The sequence below is a fragment of the Parasteatoda tepidariorum genome, chromosome 3, assembly GCF_982258835.1.
Source record: "Parasteatoda tepidariorum strain Cologne lab strain chromosome 3, Ptep-v5.0, whole genome shotgun sequence".
NCBI classification, from domain to species: domain Eukaryota; kingdom Metazoa; phylum Arthropoda; class Arachnida; order Araneae; family Theridiidae; genus Parasteatoda; species Parasteatoda tepidariorum.
In genome coordinates, this window is record NC_141757.1 from 8551717 (window position 1) to 8577901 (window position 26185).

General features: G+C 27.4%; 1 protein-coding gene across 1 annotated transcript; it reads right to left on the minus strand.

Annotated features, from left to right (window-relative positions):
* Positions 1–2216: 2216 nt before the first annotated feature.
* Positions 2217–25854, minus strand: LOC107442199 (vesicle-associated membrane protein-associated protein B). Its single transcript, XM_016055697.5, has 7 exons — positions 25712–25854; positions 22242–22394; positions 16199–16299; positions 14682–14774; positions 14040–14108; positions 10654–10755; positions 2217–7119 (listed from the first exon to the last, which is right to left on the minus strand). The coding sequence occupies exons 1-7, from the start codon at positions 25767–25769 to the stop codon at positions 6934–6936; spliced, it is 762 nt and encodes a 253-aa protein (XP_015911183.1). The 5' UTR covers positions 25770–25854; the 3' UTR covers positions 2217–6933.
* Between the last annotated feature and the right edge of the window lie 331 nt (positions 25855–26185).

Here is a 26185-nt window from a genome sequence, read left to right on the forward strand (position 1 = left end):
TATCAATTGTTTTCAATCAAATCATATTATATTATGAATTAAAGTATTTTTGAATGACAAATCTGAAAAACATAAGATTTTGAAAATCTTGCCTCTAAATACAATTAAGTTTTTTCCTAAAACAAAATAAGAGCACTGAAAATTCTGAAAGTAATAACACAATAATAAAATGCAATAAGTAAAAAAAAATATATATATATTAGTAAAAAAAAAAGTAATAAAGTAAAATAAATGTTTAAAAACAATATGCAATTACTGGATGGTCCCTCAGAAAAAAATTTACGTTTAAGAAACTTAATTAATTCTTACCTTTATTAAATTAAATGAAAAGGGGGAAATTTTGAGGTTATGAAGCTTTGTGATTCTTGACTGCTGAGGATCAACATGAAAATATGTACTTAGTGAATGGTCCCCAAGTTAATTCCAAGATCATGGGTACTATTCTATAAATAGAATAGAGCAAGAAGACCATTAGCTTGCCATTGACGAAGTCTATGGCACTTCAATAACGATGAAATTAACAAGACAAATATAATTTTCTTTTGCTATTAAAATTTGGCAATGTTTAGTTGGTCCTCGATAATTCAAGAGAAGTTTCGGTTCCATTTCAGAGAGTGGAAAATGAAACCTGAAATTGAGAATATCTTGCAAAATGAAGCAGAGTTGCACATGAGAGTGCAAGAATCCTTCCCACTGAGTCCAAAGCAAACCCCCCCCCCCCCACACACATGTCAGTAGCTTGGTTGTGACTTTGCGATACCCAGGGGAAAATATCCCTTTTGGGGCAGATCGGTGCGATTTAAGCCTACTACTTTAATTTGGAGCATGTAGGCGCAGGCTTCCAAAATTGGTGCGGCACTTGTAACACTGGGAGACCTAAATCCATGATTTTTTTAAAAAAATAGCATGACATTTCATGACAGATTTTGTTCAATACTGAAATTCATGACTTTCCATGATTTTTCATGACTTTCCAGGTGGGCGGATATCCTGTAACTATACTAAATTTAATTACCGGAGAAACTTAAGAGAAAAAACGAAGAGCTGAGCATATTTAAAACAAATAATGCTAGACAGGGGTCTATCTAGGGCAAATTTACTGCCGTTTAGCGATAATGTGGGGAGTTGTTATCAACAATGTCAATTACCATCTATGAAAAGGCCCCCCACCATAGAATCGAGTTAACATGTCTTATATACTAGAGAATTAGAATTATATCTTTGTAGTGGTAAAAACACTACAGTACTCCCCCACTAGAATTATAACTGTGATAGAATTCGATGAACGGATACCACTAGCTATATCATTGCTGTTTTGTGAGAAACCGGGAGAGCTGTATTAAGTTCACGGTCGTGGTCGCTCCTATGTTGCCTTTAGCAGTCGAGTTAATAGTTTGTATTATACGTGTGATCGATACTGAGTAGCAACAGCTTGAGGAGGTGGATATTGTCGCAGTCACAAATAGCAAGTCAACTATTCAATGTGGATCATCCATCCAAGTAGGCGTGTTCAGATCGAAGTGAGAGTTGCTGTCAAGATAGGCGTGTTCATATCGAAGTGCTATGGTAAACGTGTTCACATCACGTCTGAAGGTCAACCATGTGGGGAGAGTTGTTATACACCATGTCAACTGTCATCTATGAGAAGGTACCCCACCATAGAATCGAGTTAACATGTCTTATATATTAGTGAATTGGAATTATATTTTTGCAGTGGTAAAAACACTATAGTACTTTTACAAATTCAATTTTAGGAAAAAAATACTTTTAACACATTTTTGAAAAATATTTAAATAATTTTTAGTTGATTTTTATAATATAATTTTTAAATTTCACAAATTATGTCTAAATTTTCACAAAATAGGTACCTTTCAAACAAACCTAAACAGTCCCCTGGTAGAGTAAATTAAAAAGCTTAATATAGCTGAAATATCATCCTTAAATATGCCATAAATTGAGCTTTGAATGGTCACCATTTTTTAGAACACGAAAATAAGAAACAAAATTAATTGTATTTTCCAAGTTTTCCCTGTGGAGCGGCAACCCTGTACTATAAATATAAAGCAATTGCTTTGTTAAAGAAAGCACACGAAGAGCAAAATGTTCGACCCCTAGAACAGAAAGCGGGCAATTTAATTTCAAGAAGAATACCACATATTTTTCATGGAAAAAAGGGAGAAACGAATTTAAAAAAAAAAAAAAAAAAAATACACAAGTTGGAAATTAGTATTTACTTATTCCATTGAGGCTGTATACAATAAATATATTTGAAATGTTAACAGTTAAACGAAGTAAAAAAATAATAAAATCATTTACAAATACATTGATAAGCAATTATAGTTAATAATGTGAGAATGGAGTTAACCAACATTTTAATACGAAAATAAACAAACTGCAATGCAATACAACAACGATCGCATTTGATATTTTATAACTGCCATAAAGTTTATACATTGAATGCAAATTCTCTAATTTTACTAAATAATTTACAGACAGTTTTAAATATAACAGAAACATTACGAAAAAAAAATATATCTATATGAAATTCTATCTCCATAGAACAGTCAATCTCGAACCATAACACTTGTACCATTAACTAAACATTAATTTCCGATTCTTTTTTCAAAAAATTAATAAATCTAAAATGATACTACTTAATATATTCCTTATTATGCTGAAATTCTATTCATATAAAATTATAATTATAAACACAAGGATAGAGCATAAATAAGTTTTCAATTTCTTTTCTTCCTGGATGCTTAGAAAAGTCATAAGATAGTTTTAGGAAGAAATTTCAGATTAAATCTTTCTATTTAACTTTAACTTCTAAATTTACAATTCTAGAGGGGGGAAAGCATAATTAAATTAATAAGTTTTTACTCCTTTAAGTTTGTTAAAGTGTTTGCAAGAAGAAAACATAAGAATTTCAACAAAAAAAAGAGACTAATTTCCAGGAATAAATATGCAGAAATCATACTTAAGTGGAAAATAATCGTTAAAGACAGCACCTTGTAAAAAAAAGAAGAAATTAGCAATTTATGCATAAGAGGAAATTAGAAAACAATTAAAATTATTTTGCATGTGTAGTTTTAATTGAAAAATGTTTTAAGGATAGGTTTTTTTGATACTTATCCATATGGTACAAAATTTAAAGAGTTTAAGAAGCTCTGCTAAAGATAATAGGACTTTTAAAAAGTTTATATGGAGTAAATTAACGGATGGAGTGATTTTTAAGTAGAAATAAAAATAACGCATAAATAAATCAGTCTACTATGAAAAATAAGCTACTTATTTATCAGAGAATTTCTTCACACGCTCGAACAAAACATTTATTTTTAAACAATTAACACATTTTAGAAATTAAGTCTTTGTTTATACAGGTATGAAATTTATTCTATTAATTGCATAAATTTAAATTCGAAAGGAATATTAAACAACAAAAAAATTTGAACATTAAGACTTCTTATTCAATTTTGATGTATACAAATCTCTAAACAAAGCTTAAATCCACCATGAAGTTTTCTATAATAACCACCTATGCAATTTCATCAGGATTTTTGTTTACTTTCTTTTCTTTTTAAATACATACTAGACCTAACTCCAAATTTATGGCTAAAAATTTACGATAAATTCTTATTGGATTGCAATGCCTACACAAACAGTTTTTTTAAAGCATTTCGTTATACTGCCATAAATATAATCAATATAAAACTATGCTGCTTTGTTAGAACAGAAGAAAAAAATCTATCAATAGGGAATTGATAAGATTATTAAGATAAATTGGAAAAGAAAAAGATAAAACTGAACTAGACATATTACAAATTTACAACTAAAAAAAAAAGGATTTTTTTTTTTTTCAAATTGTGTTTAGTAAATATAACAAATATAAAATTTTGCTGCCTTGTTAGAGTAGAAAAAAAAAATCTATTAATAGTGAATTGATACAATTATTAAGATGAAATTAGAAAAGAAAAAGATTAAACTGAAATACAAACTAGGCATACAACAAATTTATAGCTAAAAAAAAAAAGGATTATGTTTTTCTTTTTTTCAAATTGTATTTAATAAATTAATAAATATAATATTATGCTGCTTTGCTTTGTTAGAACAGAAAAAAAATCTATTAATAATGAATTGATACAATTATTGAGATGAAATTAGAAAAGAAAAAGATAAAACTGAACAAGACACATTACAAATTTGTAACTAAAAAAAAAGGATTATGTTTTTCTTTTCCAAATTGCATTTAAATATTTTATGATATAACAGTAATGTAATGATATTAAAACATTGTTAAGACATAAAAATAGCTATTGAGAGTTTAACTTACCTTTTATGAGCAGACAAAAAAGAAAGTATACATACACTACTACAAATACTTAATTTATTATAAAACCTGCAAATACCGAACTAATTATAGCCCAATAATTCAAATAATTATTTTGAAGCTCATTTTTAAGTCACTAATACTTTTCTCGCATTTTTTTTAAAAGGAAATAATATACCCTGTTTGCAAAAAAATATACAAATAGTGCTAAAAATTCACATTGGATTAAATACATTTTAACTATGTTTGTTTTATTGATTCTCCAGAATTTGACAAAGTTTAATAAAACATAAGTTTACAAATCTTAAGGCAGTTAATATTTTTAAAAAATTTTAAAAAAACTTTAAATTTAAAAATAGAAAATGTAGAGCACAGCAAAACCATAGAGATTTAAAAAGCTTATTCTAAGTATATGTATACCTCATAAGGCTATTAAAACATTGTACTCTGGCTATTTGCTAACAGCTGATTTCATTTTTCAATATGAAAGGCTATTTAGAAAAGTCTCCAGTATGTTCGAATCCGCTTGATTCTCTTTAGGCAATTGCAATGTACCCACAGATTAAAGAAGTATAATAAATAATTAAAGAAGTATAATGATTACTTAGCCTAATTTGTTTCAAGCAGTTTGCAATAAGCCCCATGAAGAAAAAGTTTCATTTTAAATAAAAGTTTATTGCAAAAAGTGGATTCAGATTCAGTAATTTTTTGCTGATTTATTATTTAGCCTAAAAGAAAATAAGCTGATTGTAGTAAGCCTAAAAAATGTCTTAAATCAGAAAATATTAGTAAACTATATAAAATACATTATGAATAAAAATTTATCAACACATTACCTCATAATATAACAGAGTGTAACATGTAAGATAATAAGGAACAAAACTTTTTTTTCAACATATATTGTAATTAAAGACAAATGTTAACTTTTTTATCTTAGAATATTTAAGAACAATGTTATCTTAAATCACAATAATTAGAACCACTTAATTACAGGATATAATAGTGTTTCAAGCCAGATGATAGTCTTTTCTAAAGGCACCTTTTAGATCATTTAACGAAACATAAGCTTTGACTTGGAAATTTATTGCCAGGAAAATAAAAGTATTTTAGAACAGCAATATTCAATTAATGTAGTAAAAGTACTAATTAAAAAATATTTCATAGTTAATCGCTATAAGCAAAAAGTACAATAAATTTCATATGCAAAATACGAGATGAAATTTTCATTATTATTAATAAAATTTGTTATGTCAACTTCGAAATTCTTTTCAATCAAAATTTGATAATTGACACAAATACTAGTTCTATTCATCTAAGCAAACATAAGGAAAAAGAGATATTCAATCCATATAAAAGTAATCAAAATAAAAATTTTGCACAGTATTTAAGTATAAACAAAATTACAAGGTTTCAAAACTAAATAATAAAACAATAATATGCATAGTTTAATATAGAAGCATAACATTATATATGCTAAATAAAATGCTACACTAAGTTAAACAGAAAAAGAAATTTAAATGAATCATAACTTCCTCCAGTTACAAGTGCACAAAGTTTTCCATAAAATTTATTTGACCAAAAGCAATTTATGGGTAAAAATTCATAGCTGCCAAAACTGATAGGAAAAATCCAGTTGATTTTACAAAATATAAATTTCATGATAATTGTTGCAAAATATACTAAATACTTTACACATAAGGAATTTCAGGGATTTTATAGTCAGTGCTGCAATATTTTCCATTTATGATTTCACATTAAATGATCTTGAAATGTTATGCATTATGTTTATTCATAATTTTGAATAGCAAATAGGCATTTAATTCATCAAAGATAGAGATAGTTTACAGAATTTAATAAATGAGGCGCGCTTCATTGTGTATTAGTGAGATTTATTTAAATAATCAAGCAAGCAATACTCTGCACAGAAATTCTATTTCAATAGGATTTTTTTAAAGAAAACTTACTAGTATTGTAGGGAATTTTCTAAAATGTACAAAAACCAAGAGAATTTTTATTAAATCAGTAGGCCAGGAGAAACCAGTAGAGTTGGCAGCTATGAAAATTTATTACTCTGTTTGAAATAACAATATTCTTGTTTGAATTACCAAAATGTTACCAAATTTGATGCGAGAAAACAGCCTGAGGAATAGCCTTATAACAAACAAATCAAAACAAACAAAAAATATTTTTAAATAGGCTTTCTTAGATTAAAAAATTAATATTACAAAAAAAATCATTCTCTTTCTGATACTTTCTTAATTTTCAATTGAAATTTTCCAGTTTAAAGAAAGCATGAAGTAGTTTCCCAGGTACTGTAAAAGGAAACAGTAGTTTCCTTTTAACGTAAAGTTTTACTATAAACCATAATACACGTCCCATTACTTCATTAATTTTTTTTTTGGAGTGACTAATATATGGTAAAATTATAAGCAAAATTAAGGATCTAAACTAAAACTGGTCCATAAAGATAATAGGAAGCATAAAACAAATGAAAAAAAAAATTGTTACAATTTCAAATCACAGTAAATGAAAAAGGTTTACAAACTGCAAACTTTTTATATGACACACATCAAGGCAAAATAATCTGCCCTTTTATGTATAAAAGTTTACAAAACATATTTCCCTATATAAATTCCGAGCAAAAAGATAAAAAATGAAATTATGAATAAATAATTAGAAAGCCCTAGTTTGTTGCCTGAAGAAGTAGAATGGTGAGAATCCGTATCATATGGTTTTGCACTTGTTCCTCTTGTCCTTGTATCTTGGGCAACTCTTTGACGTAATCCCTCTTCCTAGATTGGGAGGAAGGAGAAAAAAACAATTTAATGTAGGAAGTAAAAACAAAACTCATTTTTTACACAATAAAGATTTTGTTTTAAAAAGATTAATGTGTCAACAGTAAAAGAGCATCAATTTGTTGTTCACAAAGATATAGCTAAAGGGGGAGAGGAATAGATGACTGTAGGGTCAAAATTGCCACAGAAAAAAAATGAACAAAATAGTAGCGTTTAGTAGCCTAAATAAGAACAAAAATATGACTAACATTTTAAGGAATGACTTAATTGTCATATACCATGATCTATTTAAAAAGTTTTATACAATTAAAAAAAATGTATACAACAGAAAATGCATACCGGGATAAAAGTTGAAAACAATCAGGGGTCTGTCCAGGCCAAATTTACTACCGTTTAGCGGTACCTTCACAAATTCAATTTTCAAAATACTTTTTCTTAAAATTTTATTTTTGTATACCATAGGAAAAGATAAATCCATATTTGTGTGTTGATTTTTTAATATTATTTTTAATTTATTAGTATAAAACTTAAGACTTTTCTGCCTTTGATTGTAACAAACATAATGTTACTTTAATAAGGTAATAAAAAAAAACTTCTCAAACTTTTTGTTTTAACTTGCTTAATAAATACATCAACTAATTTCAGAAAATGGATTTGGTGATGATTTTCTTCATATTAAGAATTTTTAGAACATTTTGCTCATTAATTATGTTCTTGCAAGAAAGCATTTATTAAATTATATACAGTCGGACCTCTATTTAACGAAGTCGTTAAATCCCGATAATAAGTTCGTTAAATAGAAAATCTCTTTTTGAAATACTTAAACGGCACAAAACAGCTGGGCTATTGCACGGTAACTTACGTTACATTCACATAAACTTTATTGCACTGAGAACTTAAAAGCAAACGAATAATACTAATACACATATTAAAATAAAGTGATTTCTAAAAATTACAATCAAAACCAAAAGGAATCTAATTAAAATAATTAATATTTTTCAATTTCAACAGTGTAAAAACCTAAAATTAGTGTGGTAACTTTCGTTCCCGAGAAAGGAATATCAAAAATTTGCAATATGTTTGAAGGCAAAATTCTGTTCTTATACAAATGTTACATGATTAAGATTATATGTATCATTTTTCTGACATGTTTAAATATTTCTTATGCCTAGATTTAAAATTTATTTTAAAAGTTAAATTAAATATAATTTTCTATATTGGTAACTTACGTTACGAAATTCACTTGGTATCAAACTTTTATTTCAATAACGTACAAATGCAAATTAAAATATTTAAACAGTATAATGCAAGGGAGAAAAAGTGTACATGAAGTAAATTCAGAAACTTTTGATTCACTCATAACTGCAAACTTATAAAGTTTTCTGTTATTAACGAGTACAGGGGGCTCAATTCTTTTCACCATGTTTTCCTTCTGGTAGAATATTTCATCTCTTTTTTACTGGCCATTTACAATAGATTTCCACAGCATCCATTACATTGACTTTAAATTCTTGCTCTTCAACAGAAATTACCACACCAGGATATAACATGTCCTCGTATCTAACCATATATCAACCCCCAGTTTTTATCTTGGATTCATCATTTTCTTTTTTAAAATCTTTTACTACACTTCTGGTATGCCTTCTCGTATTTTTAAATGGTAGATTATCTTAATGTTTTAAATCTGTGGAGCTTTTGAGAACAGACTAGACACTCCACTAATCTGTTCTAGATACTCGCACTCATCTGTTTTTTCTAAACATAAAATACATTTCAAAAGATGGAACATTACGAATGTTGCTGAAGGCTTCCTTAGTCAATCCGAACTTTTCATGATACTTACAAAGATAAACATTTCTTGGAAGTTTGCTACTAAGCAAGACATGCTTTGGATGGAGCTCAAAGAATTTAGTTTTTCCGATTTTGTATTCTGGATTTTCTTCCATAAACATTTGGTGCATTTCTCGAACTGAATGAAGATGTCGTGTTTTGTACTTTCTTTTTGATACCATCAGCATATCTAATTATAACTATATCCTTAACTCCTGGTGCTTGTCAAGAGATTTCTCCAATTTTTAAAACATATGAATGCCAACACCCAAATTAATAACTTAATGCAAAGATTTTACTTTTTTACAAATAAAAACTTTTCCTAGTTTTTGGTAACTTACGTTACATGCATTAATGTTTAGTTGAAATTTATATAATTAAGTGAATTTAACAACAAAAACTTATTTTAACACTGCACAATATTTCTATTAAAGGTAAAAAACAATATTTATTCTTTGGAACATTTTGAAATGAAAATAATGTTAACTTACTGATTTTCAAAATCTGACCATGTTCTTCACCCAAATCAGAACAAGCAAATGCCTATGTTCAATGGGTTACGAACACTAAAAAACTAAATTCTCAAAAGAAATTATTACAAATTATCAAACTTCAAACCATTCTAATTCAAAAAACATCCAAAATAATAACATTCTTATTTGAATTTTCCAATGCTTTCCCCTTTTTCATGGAATTGCCCAGTTATGTATTAATTTCATAAACACAGGACATAATTAAAACAGCAATTGATACATCTTCAACTTGTGAACTAGTATCTACTATTTATTTTATAAATCTTAACTCTAAAAAAAATCTGCATGGAAAGTAAGAATAAAGCAAAACATTATCCAGTGTTACACATCATGTTAAACACATTTTCATCTAAAAAAAGCTAAATTTATGCATAAAATTATAGCTGCACTTATTATAAAAGTAATTGTAAACATACATTATCACATGCGTTCTTAAATTTAATTGCTACTGTTAAAATCCGTTAATTTTGTCTGAGTTTTTCGTTTGAAATGCAAATAAAAAGGGAAAGGAATTATACTGCTTTTTCTAACAGTTAAGTGGCTTCGCAAATCAATTCCGGGTCTTTTCCCCCATAAAATGTGTTAACAAGTTTAAAATGTTCTGAAATAATTTGGGAAATAAGGAGAGTGGATCTCAAAGAAAAGTTAGTTAAATTGAAAATTCACTTCGCTATTTGAAAGTTATTTTACGAAGAAATTTCCAAAATGTTCTTGGTTCCTCGAAAAAATTCGCAAAATAGAAGTTTGTTAAATAGAAGTCCGACTGTATTTGTATTAATTTAAAAAAAATACAGATTCCCATTAGTATTTAAATATAAATATAAGTGAAACACTTTGGGAAAGAATTCAATATTTTTTGATTTGGTTCTGTTCAAAATAAAGCTATTGATATAAATAATAAAAATTAAATATTTAAGTAGACTCATTAAAAAAAACAAGCCTGTTATTAAAAAAAAAACAAACATATGGTTTAAACCAGCCAACCATGAAGTAAATACATTCCCTTGTTTAAATGGTTAAAATGTAAAAAGCATATGCAAGAACAATCCTTTCAAATATTATTATACACATGATACTGACGAAACAAACAGATGTGTAACATCAGATAATATCAATTTATTAATTAAAAAAGAACCATCGATGTAAGTTAAAAACATATGAAAAGTACCTTTAAAGAAGAATTTTCTTGTCGCAAGTCCTGCAACTCCACTTTTAATTTTCTGTATTCCTCACGCATCCTCTTAGCCTCAGATTCAGCTTCTTTAGTTGTCTGAAATTTAAAAAATGGATAATTATTATGCATGAACTAAACATTTTAAGGTATACCAAATGCTTAAAAAAAATTTTGTGAATATTTGAAGGAAAAAAAAAAGCTTTTATCCACTGTAAAGTATTCTAATCTGAATATTGTTACAATCCAGTACATAAATATATATATATATATAAAAGTTCAAAATGCATAGAAAACATGGAAAAATTACAAAATAATAAAAAAAGAAAAAATTTTAAAATAAGAAAAAGAATTTAATAAAAATCAGGAAAAAAACAAACATATAATATCCTTATCAGCTCACACAATTATATCCGCAAAAAAGAGCAATTTCTAATATTGTATCAATATAGACAAAGCAAAATATATCAATACTATAGTAAGAGGAGCACAAAAAAAAAAAGGGAACGAAATAGAAAAACACATTGAGTAATGAATATCACGTAAAAACAGAAAAAAAAATGTTTAAAAAAAACATAACAAAACATAAAACAAAATCCATAATCGAGTTGCAAATTCAAATGAACTGGAAAATTTTCAAGAATGATTTAAAATATTTTCTTAATGACATTGCCAGATTACCAAATATGAAAACAGAAGTGTAAATTGGGGTAAACATGTAAATAAAAAGATTTTGTTAAATGGTGCATTCTTACTGCATGTTTGATTTGTCAGTTAGTTACCAGGGATGGGCTCGAAAATGGATGTGCACAAGATGATATTATACCGGATAATTTAAAAAAGTTTATAATTATAATAAGGTCAATATTTATTTATACAATTTTAATGATTTTAGAAAATTAACTTGTATTTAAGAAAAAAAAATGAGAGAGACAGAAACATGAATTGCCCGTTTTGCACAAAATTTTAGCCTCGTTTTTTTCCCAAAACAGATATATTAGCATATGGTAAAAATTATGAAAATTAACAAAGAAGTTTTTAATAAATTTATTTACAATAACATTTAATTAACTCAATGATTTTATATAGAATTTAATTATTTATATATGTATATATTCATATATTTTAAAAATAATAAATCTATATAATTATGCAGTTAATGGTTGAATTTCTTCCAATCAAATAAATATGTGAATACTTTAAAAGGAATCAGTTATTAAAAAAAAAAATATGCAGCTCATGGTAAATTAAAATGTCAAATGTAGCTCGACCAAAAATAAATAAATGCAGAAATCAATTTAACTTTCAATGTTTTTGTCAAGCTTAACTTCGAATTTTTTTTCCCTAAGAGTAGATGTTTCAGTTTATAAAATCTAATATTTTCCGACCGTAATTTAAGGTGTTGGACTGTTGAAAGTATTTTATTCATTAAATAATTCTGATGTAGAATATGTCAGTATGCAAAAAGAATTTTTCTGAAAAACTTATTTTTACCAGTTCGAAACTTTGTTTTTTCCCATGACCAAAACAGAAAGAAAAGAAAAGAGGGGAAAAAACGGTCTGCCAACTGATTTTTTTTTTCTAAAAAAACTTGGATTTTTTCTGAGCCATACAAAACTTAGAATGTATTTTTAAAAATATTCCAAACTTAGAATATATTTTTTTGTAATGTTTTCTGATCTACATTAATTTATTATTTGTCACAAATTTAACTAACTTACAAATTCCTACCTGGTTGAGCTTGAATAAAACTAACAATAATTTGCTCTATTCAGTGATGTGTTTGTAATAATTAATCATTTTATTAAGTTCCATTTGAAATAAAATTATTAATTATTATTTATTTACAACATTAAAATTAAAATCATTATTTATTTACAACAGTACTCTGCATTCTAGCAGAGTACTGTTGTAAATAAATAAAAAGTATAAGTTTCTAACCGGGCCGCGCGCTTGGCGCGCGGCCCGGTTAGAAACGGTGGCGTTAAAAACCACATGAGAGAGCTCGGGAACAAAACAGAAAGAACGAGAAAGATCCGCGGGTGTTTTATAAAAAGGGCCACCGGCAGTATTGGACAAATTCAAGGACCTATCAAGTTTTTCAAGGACCTAAGACGTTTTTCAAGCACTTTCAAGGACCTAAATTTAGCAAAAAAAAATTCAAGGACTCTCAAGGACCGTGGGAACCCTGTAAATAGATTTTGATGTTCGATTTAGTCGTGACAGCGAATTAATTAGTTTTACATTTGTATTGAATTAAAAAGTTAGCCATTACATATGATTCATTATTAAGAAGAGAATAAAATATTTATATTTGATTTTTATAAAATGTAATAAAAATTATACAATTGGCTTAATTAAATTAATATTAGATTAAGAATGATTTTTAAATAATTAAATTTATGAAATTAAAAGAAATTTTAAAAGATATAATTGGAAATATGTAGTGTCTATAATGGCATCACAATTTCTCTTTACTATAAAATAAATGTAAAGCAATGTTTAAAAAAGTTGCCTGAACCAACTATTAGCAGGGAAGACAACCTTGTTAGTTGTGTGCAAAATGTTTCATCCGATAAGTATAAATTCAAATAAAAACTTGCTTTTTGGAACTAAAAGAAACTGATAATTAAGAATAATTTATACTGTGAATAACAAACAGGTGTGAAAGTAGGAAAAGAAAAAACTGAAAATAAATATAAACTCAAATTCTTGAAAAATAAATAAAAATTGTGTGAAATTAATTTGCACTAAAAGAAAACATTTTAATTATTTAAATACTTATTTGAAATTTTTTTCTTATTACATGTACATTCATAGTCTAAAAAACTATTAAGCTTTAAAGGATTAAGCTTTAAAGGCATGATGGAACAGAATAAATTGAAAAAACAATGTAAAATAATTATTAAGGAAAAATACATTCAGCAAAACTTTCTCTTTCATTAGTTTCTTCCAAAGTTAAGAAAAATCAGAAATTTGGCCATAAGTCAAAAAATTCTCCTAACTAAACAATATTGTAAAAAATAGAAATTAGAAAGACGAAGTGTGCTTATAAAGGTCACACTTCGTTTAAATATTTTTAACCCCATCACCCTTTATCACTCTCATGACATATTATGCCAATCTAAGCATATACAGTTTTGAAACACAGACCAGAACGACGAATTTTCGTACGAATGATAGTTCGTAAAAACAGAATCAAAAGTACAAGTGAAAAAAAATAATTATTTTACAAGATATACTAAGCATTTAAAATAAAATATAATAGATTGAATAAAAAGATAGTAAGACAAATATTATTTTTAAGTTTGTAATAAATATCTATTGCATAAAAAAAAAATATTTAAATAAAAAACTGTCTAAGTTTTTAAGATTATACAAACTTTTATTTCAGGAACAACTACACTTTTCACTTCAGGCTTAGTTTTATCAACAACATCAGCAGCAACAATCTACATAGAATAATAAATATTAAATTTTACATCCCAAAATGCTAAAAATAAATTTTTTAAAATATATATTACATAGTTGCCAACATGGATAGAAAAAAAATCCAGTATGCTTTACGAATAAAGAATTTTAGGGAGTTTTATAGGCATCAAAATAGAAAAACTGCAATATTTTCCAATTATGATTGACATTAAATAAACTTTAAATGTTATGTATTATGTTAATGCAAAATTTCAAATATTAATAGGTATTTAATTCATAAAAGATAGTTGATATTTTTTTTAAATTTTAAAAGATAGTTCTGAATAAAAATAAACTGAACATTTTAGAACAAAAAAAGTTTTGAACTGATTTCTATGGTGAATGAGTTTCGCTTCATTATGTATTAGTAATTATTTTAATATTCAAATAATAATCTGTACAAAAAAATCTATTTCAATAAGAATTTTTGTAGTAAACTTACTTAATTTTAAGGAATTTTCTAAAATGTACGAAAACAAGAATTTTAATTTAGCCAGTAAACCTGGTAAAATCCAGTAGATTTGGCAGCTATGATATTATGAAATAAATATTACCAGTGGAGCAGCAGCAGTAGCAGCATCAGTAAGGCTATCAAATATGCACTTGAGTTTAGAGTTCATTAAGCCTTCTGGTGGAGTATCATGCCACTGAAATATTAAAAGTTTTCAATATAAATTCAAATGCATATACATTTTCTACAATAAATTATATATATTTATGCAAAGGTCCATCTAGGTTTTTTAAGAGCTTACCTATTTTGTGAAAATTTAAAATTATATTAAAAAATCAACACAAAAATATGGGTAAGTCATATGGTCACAACAAATAAAAATCCTTTATGACTGGTAAATTTCTACAAATTTTCCCACCTATATTCAAAAACAATTTTGCTATTATAAAATTTTGGGTTTAAAATTGTATCAAAACTTAAAAATTCATAAAAATCGTTGTCCACAGCTAAATTTCAATTTGAATTTAATAAAAACATGCATTTAACAATACTAGCACTAAATATTATTTTCATTATGAGAACATTTGCAATTGGCTCATACTGAAAAGTTTCACAGAAAAAAATTATTTTAATAAAAAGAAATAAATGTCAGTTAGAATGAATTTATAAATTTCTTAAGATTATAGTTAGAATTTTGCTTCCAGTAGTAAAGCTTTTTTAAATACATTCTAATACATGTTTAAAGTTTTTTCTAAATTTCATTTAAAAAAAATAAAGTCGGACCTTTATTTAATGAAGTCGCTGAATCCTGATAATTAGCTCGTAATATGAAAAATTCATTCAATAGAAAATTACCTTTTGAAATACACAAAACAGGTTTTTAAGTCATAAACCCAAGACATAATTAAAATAGCAATTGATACACCTTTATCTTGTAAACTAGTATCTACTATTTATTTTATACGTTTTAACCATTAAAGAAATCTGCATGGAAAGCATGAATAGAGTAAAACATTATCCAGTGTTACAGAATCATAATACACGCATTTTCAACTAAAAAAAAGGCTAAATTTATGTATAAAATTATAGCTGCATTTATTATAAAAGTAATTTTAAACATACATTAGCACATGCATTTTTGTTTGAGTTTTTCGTTTGAAATGCAAACAAAGAGAGAAAGATTTTACTGCCTTCTCTAAAAGTTAAGTGGCTTCGAAAATCACTTTCCCCTATAAAATGCGTTAATAAGTTTTAAATGTTCGGAAATATTTAGGGAACTAGGGAAAGTAGACCTCAAAGAAAAGTTCGTTAAATAGAAAATTCACTTTGCTATTTGGAAGTTATTTCACGGAGAAATTTCCAAAATGTTCTTGGTTCCTCAGAAAAAATTGCAAAATAGAGAAATTCGCAAAATGGAAGTTTGTGAAATTGGTGGTCAGATTGTATCAATTTAGTTATTTTCAAATTATATAAAAAGTGACTTTGATGCAATTTCTAAGATATACTTTTTTAGTCATGTGTTTTCTTAACAAAAAAAAAAATTTATATCAACATTTTAATTGAAATGAAATGGCATAATAAGACTAACTTAGAATACAAAGAATAAATTAACACATTTACCATAGTATCGTGGTTCACATCTCCTTCAGGCACGTACATGCTTTGTACCATAAACTTATCTTTACTGCGATCATCATTTTCAGAAAATGGTTGCAACATAACTAAAACATAAAAAAAAAATATTTTTTTTAAATTTCATTAAATTGTACTAAACTACCAAAATTTTGAGAGATTTGATTTTTAAAACAATACCTAAAAGGTATTCTTTAGGTATCTGGTAGATTACCATACAATCAAAATGGACAAAAATTACAGCTAATGGTGTAAATTAATAACATTCAATTATACTGATTAAATAACAGGTGAAAAATATTGAATAAAAACTTGTTGATGGATTGATTGAATGTGGGGTTTAGTGGCACAAGGTCCAAAAAAGGACATACTGCGCCAAGCACACGGTTTTAAAAACAGATTAAGAGGTTAAGTAAAGCACACGTATAAAATCAGATAAGATAGTGAAAATTCTAAAACAATGTTGGAATAAAAACTTCTAATTTTTTATGTAATCCAACTAATAATAATACTAATAAATTAAATATTCACCAGCAAACGTAATAGATTGCATAGGTTGAATTCCTCTCACTTAATTAAAAAAAGGAGCCGATCGGCCTGTGTAGGGGTTAGGGAACTGCCCTTGCATCAGAAAGGTTCTGGGTTCGAATCCTAGGCAAGGCATGGATGTTCTTTCCTTCTCTGTACTATCTGTCTTTACTGCGGGAGCAACGCTGGCCCACCTAATATGGTGCCCCTGAAAGAGTGGCCAACAAACCTACCCTTCAGGTGCCTGTATGACCTAGGTCATTATCCAGGTGGGCATTTTTTTATTACTCTTTTATTTTATTACCGTCGTTGAACAACCAACCCAATCTTATGGATTTACGACTACTAATGTTCAACTCCGTAGCCTTGTAATTTGGAACCCAATCCAGAAGACAAGGGAGCTCCTGGATCGAGTATTGGGAGAAATTTGCCTTTGTGGAGGACTTTTTGATGAAGCTAACCCGCATTTGCGTTACATGGAGAGGAAGACCACGAGAATCTCCCACGGTTAGCCAGACGGCAAGAGGACTCTAACCCATGATCCGTCTACCACTGAGGATATTTTCATGTCAGCACTGTGGTCCGGAAGCAGAATTCATACCGACTAGGATTCGAATCCGGTTCACCTCATTGGAAGGAAAACGCTCTATCCCCTGAACCATCGCGGTTCATCCAGGTGGGCATTGGAAGAAAAGAAAAAATTTAAAAAGGACACCTAAAAGGTTTTTTTTTTTCCCTCAGGTATCTGATACATTTTTAAATAATCAAAAATTACAGTCCTCGTGGCACATTTTTCTTTAGCTTTCTGCAATAATTATATTATATAGTATCTTTCTGAAAAACAATTTTAATAGTAGCAAATATATATATTACAAATTTCAAGTAATAGAAGCGCTTCCTGTTTACAAAAATAAATTTTAAAAAAAAGCTTTCATGTATAAAATAAAACAGTATATATATTTTTTAATTATAAATGTAAGTTCTTTTTTTAATATACATATAAAAGAATTCATATTCTGATACAGGGTTCCTACACTATTTTGAGAAAACAATATCCTAACTTTTGCAGGTCTTTCCTGACCTTTTTTACAATAAAATTCCTGATCCGCTGTTTCCAACTCCAACAAAACTTTTAACATTGCAGTTTCATTTAGTAATAATATGCTACTTAGTCATAAGTATCATATATTGAATAGGATAAACACTTATATATTAAAGTGGAATTGCGTAATAGCACTTTATATCCCAAATTATATTTTCAGAAAACTTGTGAAACATATTTTAAATATCATGATTAGATTAAACTTTTAGTGTGTTTTTGTAGTTAGATACGAAAACTATTTAAATAAAAAGATCAAGAAAATCTGTTGGATTATGGAAATATTTTATTTAATGTTAAGTGGAACCAAATGCATGAGTGTCGTCAAGATATAAAGTAACCCTTTAATGCGAGAATCAAATCTGCGAGATATGTATCAGTATCCTCAAATAATATTTACTCTTAAAACATTTGGTACATTAAGTCATTAAGTTTTAAAAATCACCAATTCACTTCAAATTGACTTTTCCTTTAAAAGATAATATTGAAATATAAAAGGGAAAAAAGTCAAGAAAAGTTAATTACATACAGATAAAAATTCAGATAGAAAAACTATGCAACTTGTGAGAAAAATAAAATCAAAAATATCTTTTTTTCAGTATTTTCAAACTTATTTCTGTAATACTGTAAGCTTCCGGAGAAACTCAGGGACTCCTATGTTATATAATAATTCTCAACATATTTTGTTATTTGACAGTTTCTGAATCAAGAACATCCAGTTCTGTTGCAGCAGTTTTCATCAATTTAGATTTTCTTAATTTCGAATCATCGATCTTTTCTTTTATTCGTTTTCTAGATATTTCAGCTTTTTTATTCTCTTTTCTTTTCTTTTTTTTTGTTTTCTTTTTTTCCGGCTTCCAATGCATGTCTCCATCTTGTTCTATATCCTTTATTCTAGCAAACATAGACATTAATGAAAAAATGCATCTAGCATTTTTTCATTAATGTCTATGTTTTTTATTCCATTTATAAATGAAACATAATCATACACATGCCTTTGTGAAATCATAAAGTCATTGAGGTTTTCAATCAATAAGCTTTTATTGATTGAAAACACCCCTTCGACTGTTGCGTTACCATGAGAGAGGATAAGAATGAGGGTTGGCAAGTTTTTGACACATGACTGTTTTTATCATCATGTCAAAAACAGTCAAAAACCCATAGTTTTGGTAAAACTGTATTTTCATTTGAGTTTCACTGCTTATAAATTAAAATTAATTTATTTTTGGGCAATAAAATTAGAAAAAAAGTTGTTAAAACATATTTAAGAACAGATTCTTGCATTTTCCCAACATGATTATATCAAAACATACTATTTGAAGTAAAATATTAGGATACTAAACAAAATTTTGCACATTTCCAAGCATCATTTTGTTTGGCATATTACTTTACTGAAAAATGTCAAGATTGATTTCTTTCATTCATAAAATCATGCTTTGAGAAACACATGTACACATAAAAAGAAAGCCTCATAAAAAAAACTTTTCTTATCAATTTTGCTTTCACTATTTTACACAGAAATGAGACATGAAAAAGCCTGGGAAATCCTTTTAGAGTTTTTGTTATCATTATCCTCAATGATCTCGAATCCTCATTATTCTCGAATTTTGAACTCATCCATACTAAACTCAGAAATCAACTGGGCAATTAAAAATGTGCAAAATTAGTCACTTGCTATCATATGCTTCAACACAGTGACCCCGACTACTGAACGCATAATTTTGTTTGTAATTAAGTTTTGTTTAATGTGCTTTTTCAACTGAATAAAAGTTTTTAACTGGACAAAATAGCAGTAATTCTTGACTTAGAGTTTGTTAGTAGTTAGAAGTCTTGAAAGTTTTGTTTAGCTTATTTCTAATATTTAAGAAATGCCAAATTTTAAATTCTTTTTTTTAGTTCTTGAATTTATTACTAGTTCCAAGCTTTTTGCTTGTTTGTTTATTTCTAACAATTAAGAAGTGCAAAATTTTGAATCCTTTGCAAATCAAGCTATAATGATAAAAGTAAGTATCACTATTTTCAATAAGTATATTACAATATTTCCGTATGAATGTATATCCTTCTATAAGAATGCCTGTATATAGTTGCAAAATCAATAGTAATCATTTACAACATTCATTTATAAAGGCAATCATGTGAAAATAATATATTGTCCGCTATATGCCATAAATTAAAGAAAACAGTAGGTTTTTCACGGTTTTTACCGGTAAAAACATGGTTTTTACCACTGCCATGTCAAAAACCAGGTTTTGATGGCAAAAACCCAACCCTGATAAGAACAATTTTTATAACCTCCCACAAATTTTCTAATTTTTTTTTTCTTCATGCAAATAATTTGAAAAAAAAATTATCTCATCTCGGTTGTCGTGGATTAAACTCTAAGAAACTCATTTGCTCCTCTTTTTTTTTTGGCATCATCACAAAACAGTAAAAATTCCTTTTTTGCTTTTTCTGCTGTTGTTTCAGCTACCCAGTTATTAACATGGTGAATTCCAGACAGGTATCCATCCTTTGTTAAGCAATGGATGGATGTTGAATGATCAATTCTGGAACTAAACTTGAAATGCCATGTGACATACTATACAACAATGGACTTTTTTCGAGTATTTTTTCAACCGTCGTCAAAAGGAATTTTGGACATAACATTCATTGGATAAACAGGAGGAAAATTGCTAACAGGACAGGTTCTACCAGGGAAAGAGGAATATTATTATGAGGAAATTACACATTTTGAATTACAGAATTTTTCCTTGCAACTTTATTTTTGCCTGTCAGTCTTTGAATGAACTATAGTTTTCATTATTTTCCTAACTTTATGAATATGTAAGATAAATCCTGACTTTATGAATATGTAAGAAAAATCCTGACTTTTTAGCTTAATTTTAGAATATCCTGACTTTCGCAGGTTTTCCTGACCGTGTAGGAACCCTGTGATATTATTAGCAATATTTTCCTGTTTTAAAAAATATTTGTGCTGTTAACTTTTTTTTAAATTTTAACTACTTGGAAATTACTTTTTATTATATCAATCAGTCATTACAGAACTTTTTTTATTCTCATAGTAAAAAATTAAAAAAAAATTGTGAGTGTTTTTTCCATTGCTGATATGTGAAAAAGGCATTTTTTGAAAATAATTCCGCAGAAAAGGAAGAAAAAAATAGTTCTGCAGAAAAAAAATCTTACCAAATATTCTACAGATAAAAAAAAAAAAAAAAAAACTTTTTTGCTTTCCAAATAAAAAATCTGCAAGAATTGTGTAACGTTCTGCGACAATGTCTTCGTGTCACCACAATTCTACCACATTATAGCTAGTCATATAAATTGATAACATTCAATTATACTAAATATATAACAGATGTAAAATATTGATTAAATTTTTTTAATTTTTGATCTAATCCAGCTAATAATAGTACTAATAAATTAAAAATTCACCCGCAACCATAATAGATTGCTTGGGTTGAATAATTCCACCCATTTAATTTTTAAAAAGACAACTAAAAGGTACTTTTTAGCCCTGTGGCAGAAATTTTTCAAGCTTTCTGCTTCTCTAAGCCAATATACGGTTTTAAGATACTTTTAATTATAACAATTACTAATTTAAAGTAACAACATTTTTAACAGTAAAATAAATATTTTTTTAATTCTAATATTATTTGTGATATTCTCCCATATTGTAGGTGGGAAAATACACTAATTATTTCCTATTTCGTAAATCATTACACTAATTAAAATTCGTAAATGAATTAAACGTCAGTAAATTAAAATTCGTAAAATCAGTGTAGTAACTCCCGAAATAAACATCACGAATCACGCCAATAGGACTCTTTAAAAAAGAGATACTCAAATAAGTTTATGTAAAATAAGAAGTTCTTTAAAAAAAAAAAAAAGAAAGAAAGAAAGAACATAATTTTCCAGAGCGAACTATATTTTAAACTTTCGTGATTTCTGAATTTTTCATTTTAGATTATTATTTTGAAATTCTACCTGAAATCAGTCATTAAAGATTTTAAAAAAAAAAAATCTCAAATGAGAATACAAAAATTACGATTATTTCTTTCCTCTCTGATGCGCAAAAAAGACATCTTTGAAAAAAAAATTCTGTAGAAAAAACTTTTTTTTTCCCGAGAAGTTAGGCAGAATGGAAAACTAAAAATTTCCCCCTGTCAAATAAATAATCTTTCTGCAAAAATACTAACATTCTGCAACAATGTCACCATAAATCGGCCATGGGGTTTTTAGTTTGTATCTAGTAAATTTCCATATAATCAAACTTGACATAAATTACAACTAGTCATATAAACTGACATCACTATTATACTGAATATATAACAGGTGTAAAATATTGAATAAATTTTTTATGTAATCCACACAGCTAAAAATAATATTAATAAATTAAATACTCACCAGCAACCGTAATAGATTGCTTGGGTTGAATGATTCCACCATTTGGTCTGACACAATAAGTCTTAGGAGCAGTAGTTTTAACTTTAAAAGCTATCTGTCTCTCTGTCGGATTTGTTAATTTCAGATGAGAAGTTGTAACTTCATTAAAGGGTCCTATAAAAATAAGCATAATTTAAAATACAACTAATGTCTAATTTTAAACCTAATATTTTACAACATATGAAATATGAAGCAATTCAAGTAATGAACACCTCTTTAATGTATAACAATCCTGCTTATTATATTTTTTAAACTTGTAAACCATGCGATTATAAATCCTCATGATTAATTTTAAAATTGTATTCATATATAAATGTGAATCACATGCATGATTTTAAATTGAGAGAATATATGAATCCTGATAAGAGGCTTTTAAATCACGTGAATAGGAAACTCTATATCGCATTAAAAAATGCGAAATTACAAATCATGATGCATGATTTTTAGATCATGTAAATACGAATCACAATGCATAATTTTTAAATCACGCAAATACGAATTACAATGTCTAATTTTTAAAGCACGTATAAATATGAAAATCGATGTTTGATATTAAAACCACAAAAACGAATCACAACATTGGATTTTAAAGTCATGTGAATATGAATCACTACATAGGGTTTTATAAGCACATAAATACAAAACGCGATATTGGATTTTTAAATCTCGTAAATAAGAATCGCAATGTACGATATTTAAATCAAATTATGTACGATTAATAAGAATTGCAACGTTCAACTTTTAAATCAGGTAAATACGAAAATCGATGTTTAATAATAAAACCGCGATTTTAAAAATTCAAAATGCTATATTGGATTTTTAAATCTTGTAAATAAGAATCGCAACGTATGATATTTGAATAGCATAAGTAAGAAAATGCGAAACTTTTAAATCAGGTAAATTATTGATATTAAAATGATATGAATGAGAATCGAGATATTTGCAGAGTCTGGACTTGGGATTTCTAAAAGGCTTATTTGTATTAATTACTAGTAAAGCTTATTGTTAAAAGGCTTATTTGTATTAATAAAAATTACTAGATTAATTGAATGAGCAAATAAATATTTTCAATGCAAATTCACCTCTATTTTTTTTTTCTGTTTGCTTTCACACCAGAAAACAGGAAGCAGCGACGTCTGAATTACGAAAATCTTATTTTCTGTGAGTAAAATTGGAGTGCAATAATAAAAAGGGTTGGGGTTTTGGACGTCCTAAACTGGGTTTAGACAGGACACGTGGGTTTTACTGTCTTAAACTGGGTAAAACTGTCCTAAATTGTCTTAAAGTGTCCAAAACCTTGAACTTTGGTAAAAGGTAAAAATTCTATATGTGTAATCATTGTACACATAATAATTACATGTATCAATAAATATTTGATATTTTTTATACAATTTACTATAACTTATTAAAAGAAAATAATATAATAGGAAAAGGTTTATAATTTTTGAAGCTCCACAATTCATTGAACAACAAAAGTGAATAACTAAGTCTTTAAATATAAATATGCTTTTGATACTGATAAATAATATTTTTGCATAAGGATAAATATGGCAATATTAAAAAATAATAATTTTTCTTAAAAAAAAATACTAAATTTGTTCACCTTTTATTTTCACAATATTTTTTTAAAAATTTTTTTTATAATTTCTGCATCACAGGATGATAAAAAAAAGACATCTATTTAAAAAAAAATTGTTTTTAAATATAAATATATTAGTTTAAATTGAAAATACAAAATAACAGAAAAATGTATTAACAGTTTTGAAGGGTATAACATCAGTTTCAGTTACTGACACTGGTGATGTATCACCACTATACAAAAAGAATTAAACATGAATGAAATAAAAGTATTCCTGAATAGAACTATAGATAAATAAACCTGTTTATGACGAACCAAGCACTTAGTCCCTAATATTTTAACCTGTATGGCAAGGCCAAACTTCAGTTATGTACTATTGAATGAGAGGACCAATTGAACTTGATTACCGATTAATCTTCCTTTGTATAAATTGAAGAGTCAAATAATATTAATAAAACAATATACTTTTAAAAACAAATATTCTCTAGTACATTTAATTATCAATAAGTTATTAGTTCTATGTTTATTTTACCTCTTAAATATTGTTCAGATAAAATTGTGACATAATTTGAGTAAAAGGGTTTTGGACAGTTTAAGTCAGTTTTGGACAAAGGGGTTTTGGGCAGGACGGTTTAAACCGTGGATTAATCCATTCTGTCCTAAACCTTGCCAACCCTGAAAATAAGTAAAAATGAGGAAGGGTTCGCAGCTAGGACGTAGTTTGAATTTTCGGTTAATCTTTGAAAATCGTAAATAAATATAAAACGGTAGTTTCACAAATTCAACTTAAGTAAAAACGGTAGTTTCACAAAATACTTTGCCTTAAAATTTTATTTTTGTATCCCTTAAGAAACGATAAATCTATATTTTTACCATGTTTTTGTGTTGACTTTTTAATATAATTTTAAGTCAAAATTTTCACAAAATAGGTACCTTTCGGAAAAACCTAGACAGACCCCTGGAATTAGTACTGTTAAGTGCATGTTTTCTATTTAATTCCAAGTTGAAATTTAACTAAGGACAATGGTTTTTATTGATTTTGAAACTTGTTTACAATTTTAAGCCCAAAATTTCACTCTAGCAAAATTGTTTTTGAATATATGGAGAAAAATATATAGAAATTTACCAGTCATAAATGAATTTTATTTGTAGTGACAATTTTTAAAAATATTTTCCTACTTCACCATATTTTTGTCTTGATTTCTTAATATAATTTTTAATTTTCACAAATTATGTCTAAATTTTTACAAAAAACTTGTTAATATTTTTACTCTCAAAAAAAACCTTAACAGACCCCTGTAATTTTTCAACACTCAAAATTCAAGCTTCCTAAAAACATCTTAAATACTTTAAATTTGTTTAAAAAGTATTAAAAATTTCCTTGAAAACGGTAACGATTTCAAAGGAGGTCTACTAATCTATAATACATAATTAAATAAAAGAAGTAAAATCCTATTCCCTATGTGTAATTATAAAACTCACGGTAACATAGATAAGTAAATAACCAGAAAACACTAAGTTTGAAACTGATTTTTAACGTGAAAATTATTAAACTGATCAATTTTTAATGAAGGGCGTACCTGTTAGAGGAAAAATTTAATTGTTAGAAATTTAACTCTTCAACTTTGTCACAATGTCAAAGGACAAACAAGATAAGTTATGTAACTTCATGACAAAAAAATTACAAGTGTTTATTTAAAATTTATCTTTAAGAGAAAATACAGTATCCATTAAAATATGTACGAACAGAATCAAGGAAATAGGAGGAAAACTAATTAGAGTTTGGAATCTTAACATTCGAAACTACTGATAAAAATGAATATTTTAACTGAGGCCACAAAAAATTACAGACCTTTAAAATGTAGTTCATTTGGTGGATCTAACTGAAGAGCCTGTTCAAGTTTTGCCATTATTTATAATTAAAATATTTAATAAAAGGAATTTAGTTTTAATACTCAAACACCTTCGATTTCCAAACAATCCACGACAGTAAGTAATGTTGCCACCAATTTTTTCCTAAAAACTCAAAAGTCAAAAGTATACAAAACAGAAAAAGTTAACTGTCACTTCTTTTCAAAACTTCTCCCGCAGTGGACTGATCGTTAAGACACCGTTCCCAGCAGATCAGCGAAGTCAAGCTTCACTGACTGCGGTCAGTGTGCTGGTGGGTGACCACTTGGATTAGTCTGCGTAGGGACCGAGGGTGTGCGATATTGGTCCTCGTTAAACTGTTCTACGGTGCAGTGCTCGACTTCGCGGGTAGGTCGTCGGGCTACCGAAGCAGGGGTGCCATCCCCTCTGCAGAGGTTCAAAATTGTGATGGCGT

Coding starts and splice junctions, on each gene's coding strand:
- LOC107442199 (XM_016055697.5), bottom strand. CDS start 25,769: ATGGCAAAACTTGAACAGGCTCTTCAGTTAGATCCACCAAATGAACTA. Junction 16,300..22,241: donor GCAATCTATTACGGTTGCTG/GTGAGTATTTAA, acceptor TTTATGTTTTAG/TTATGTTGCAACCATTTTCT. Junction 7,120..10,653: donor AAGAAAATTCTTCTTTAAAG/GTACTTTTCATA, acceptor CTCCCAATCTAG/GAAGAGGGATTACGTCAAAG.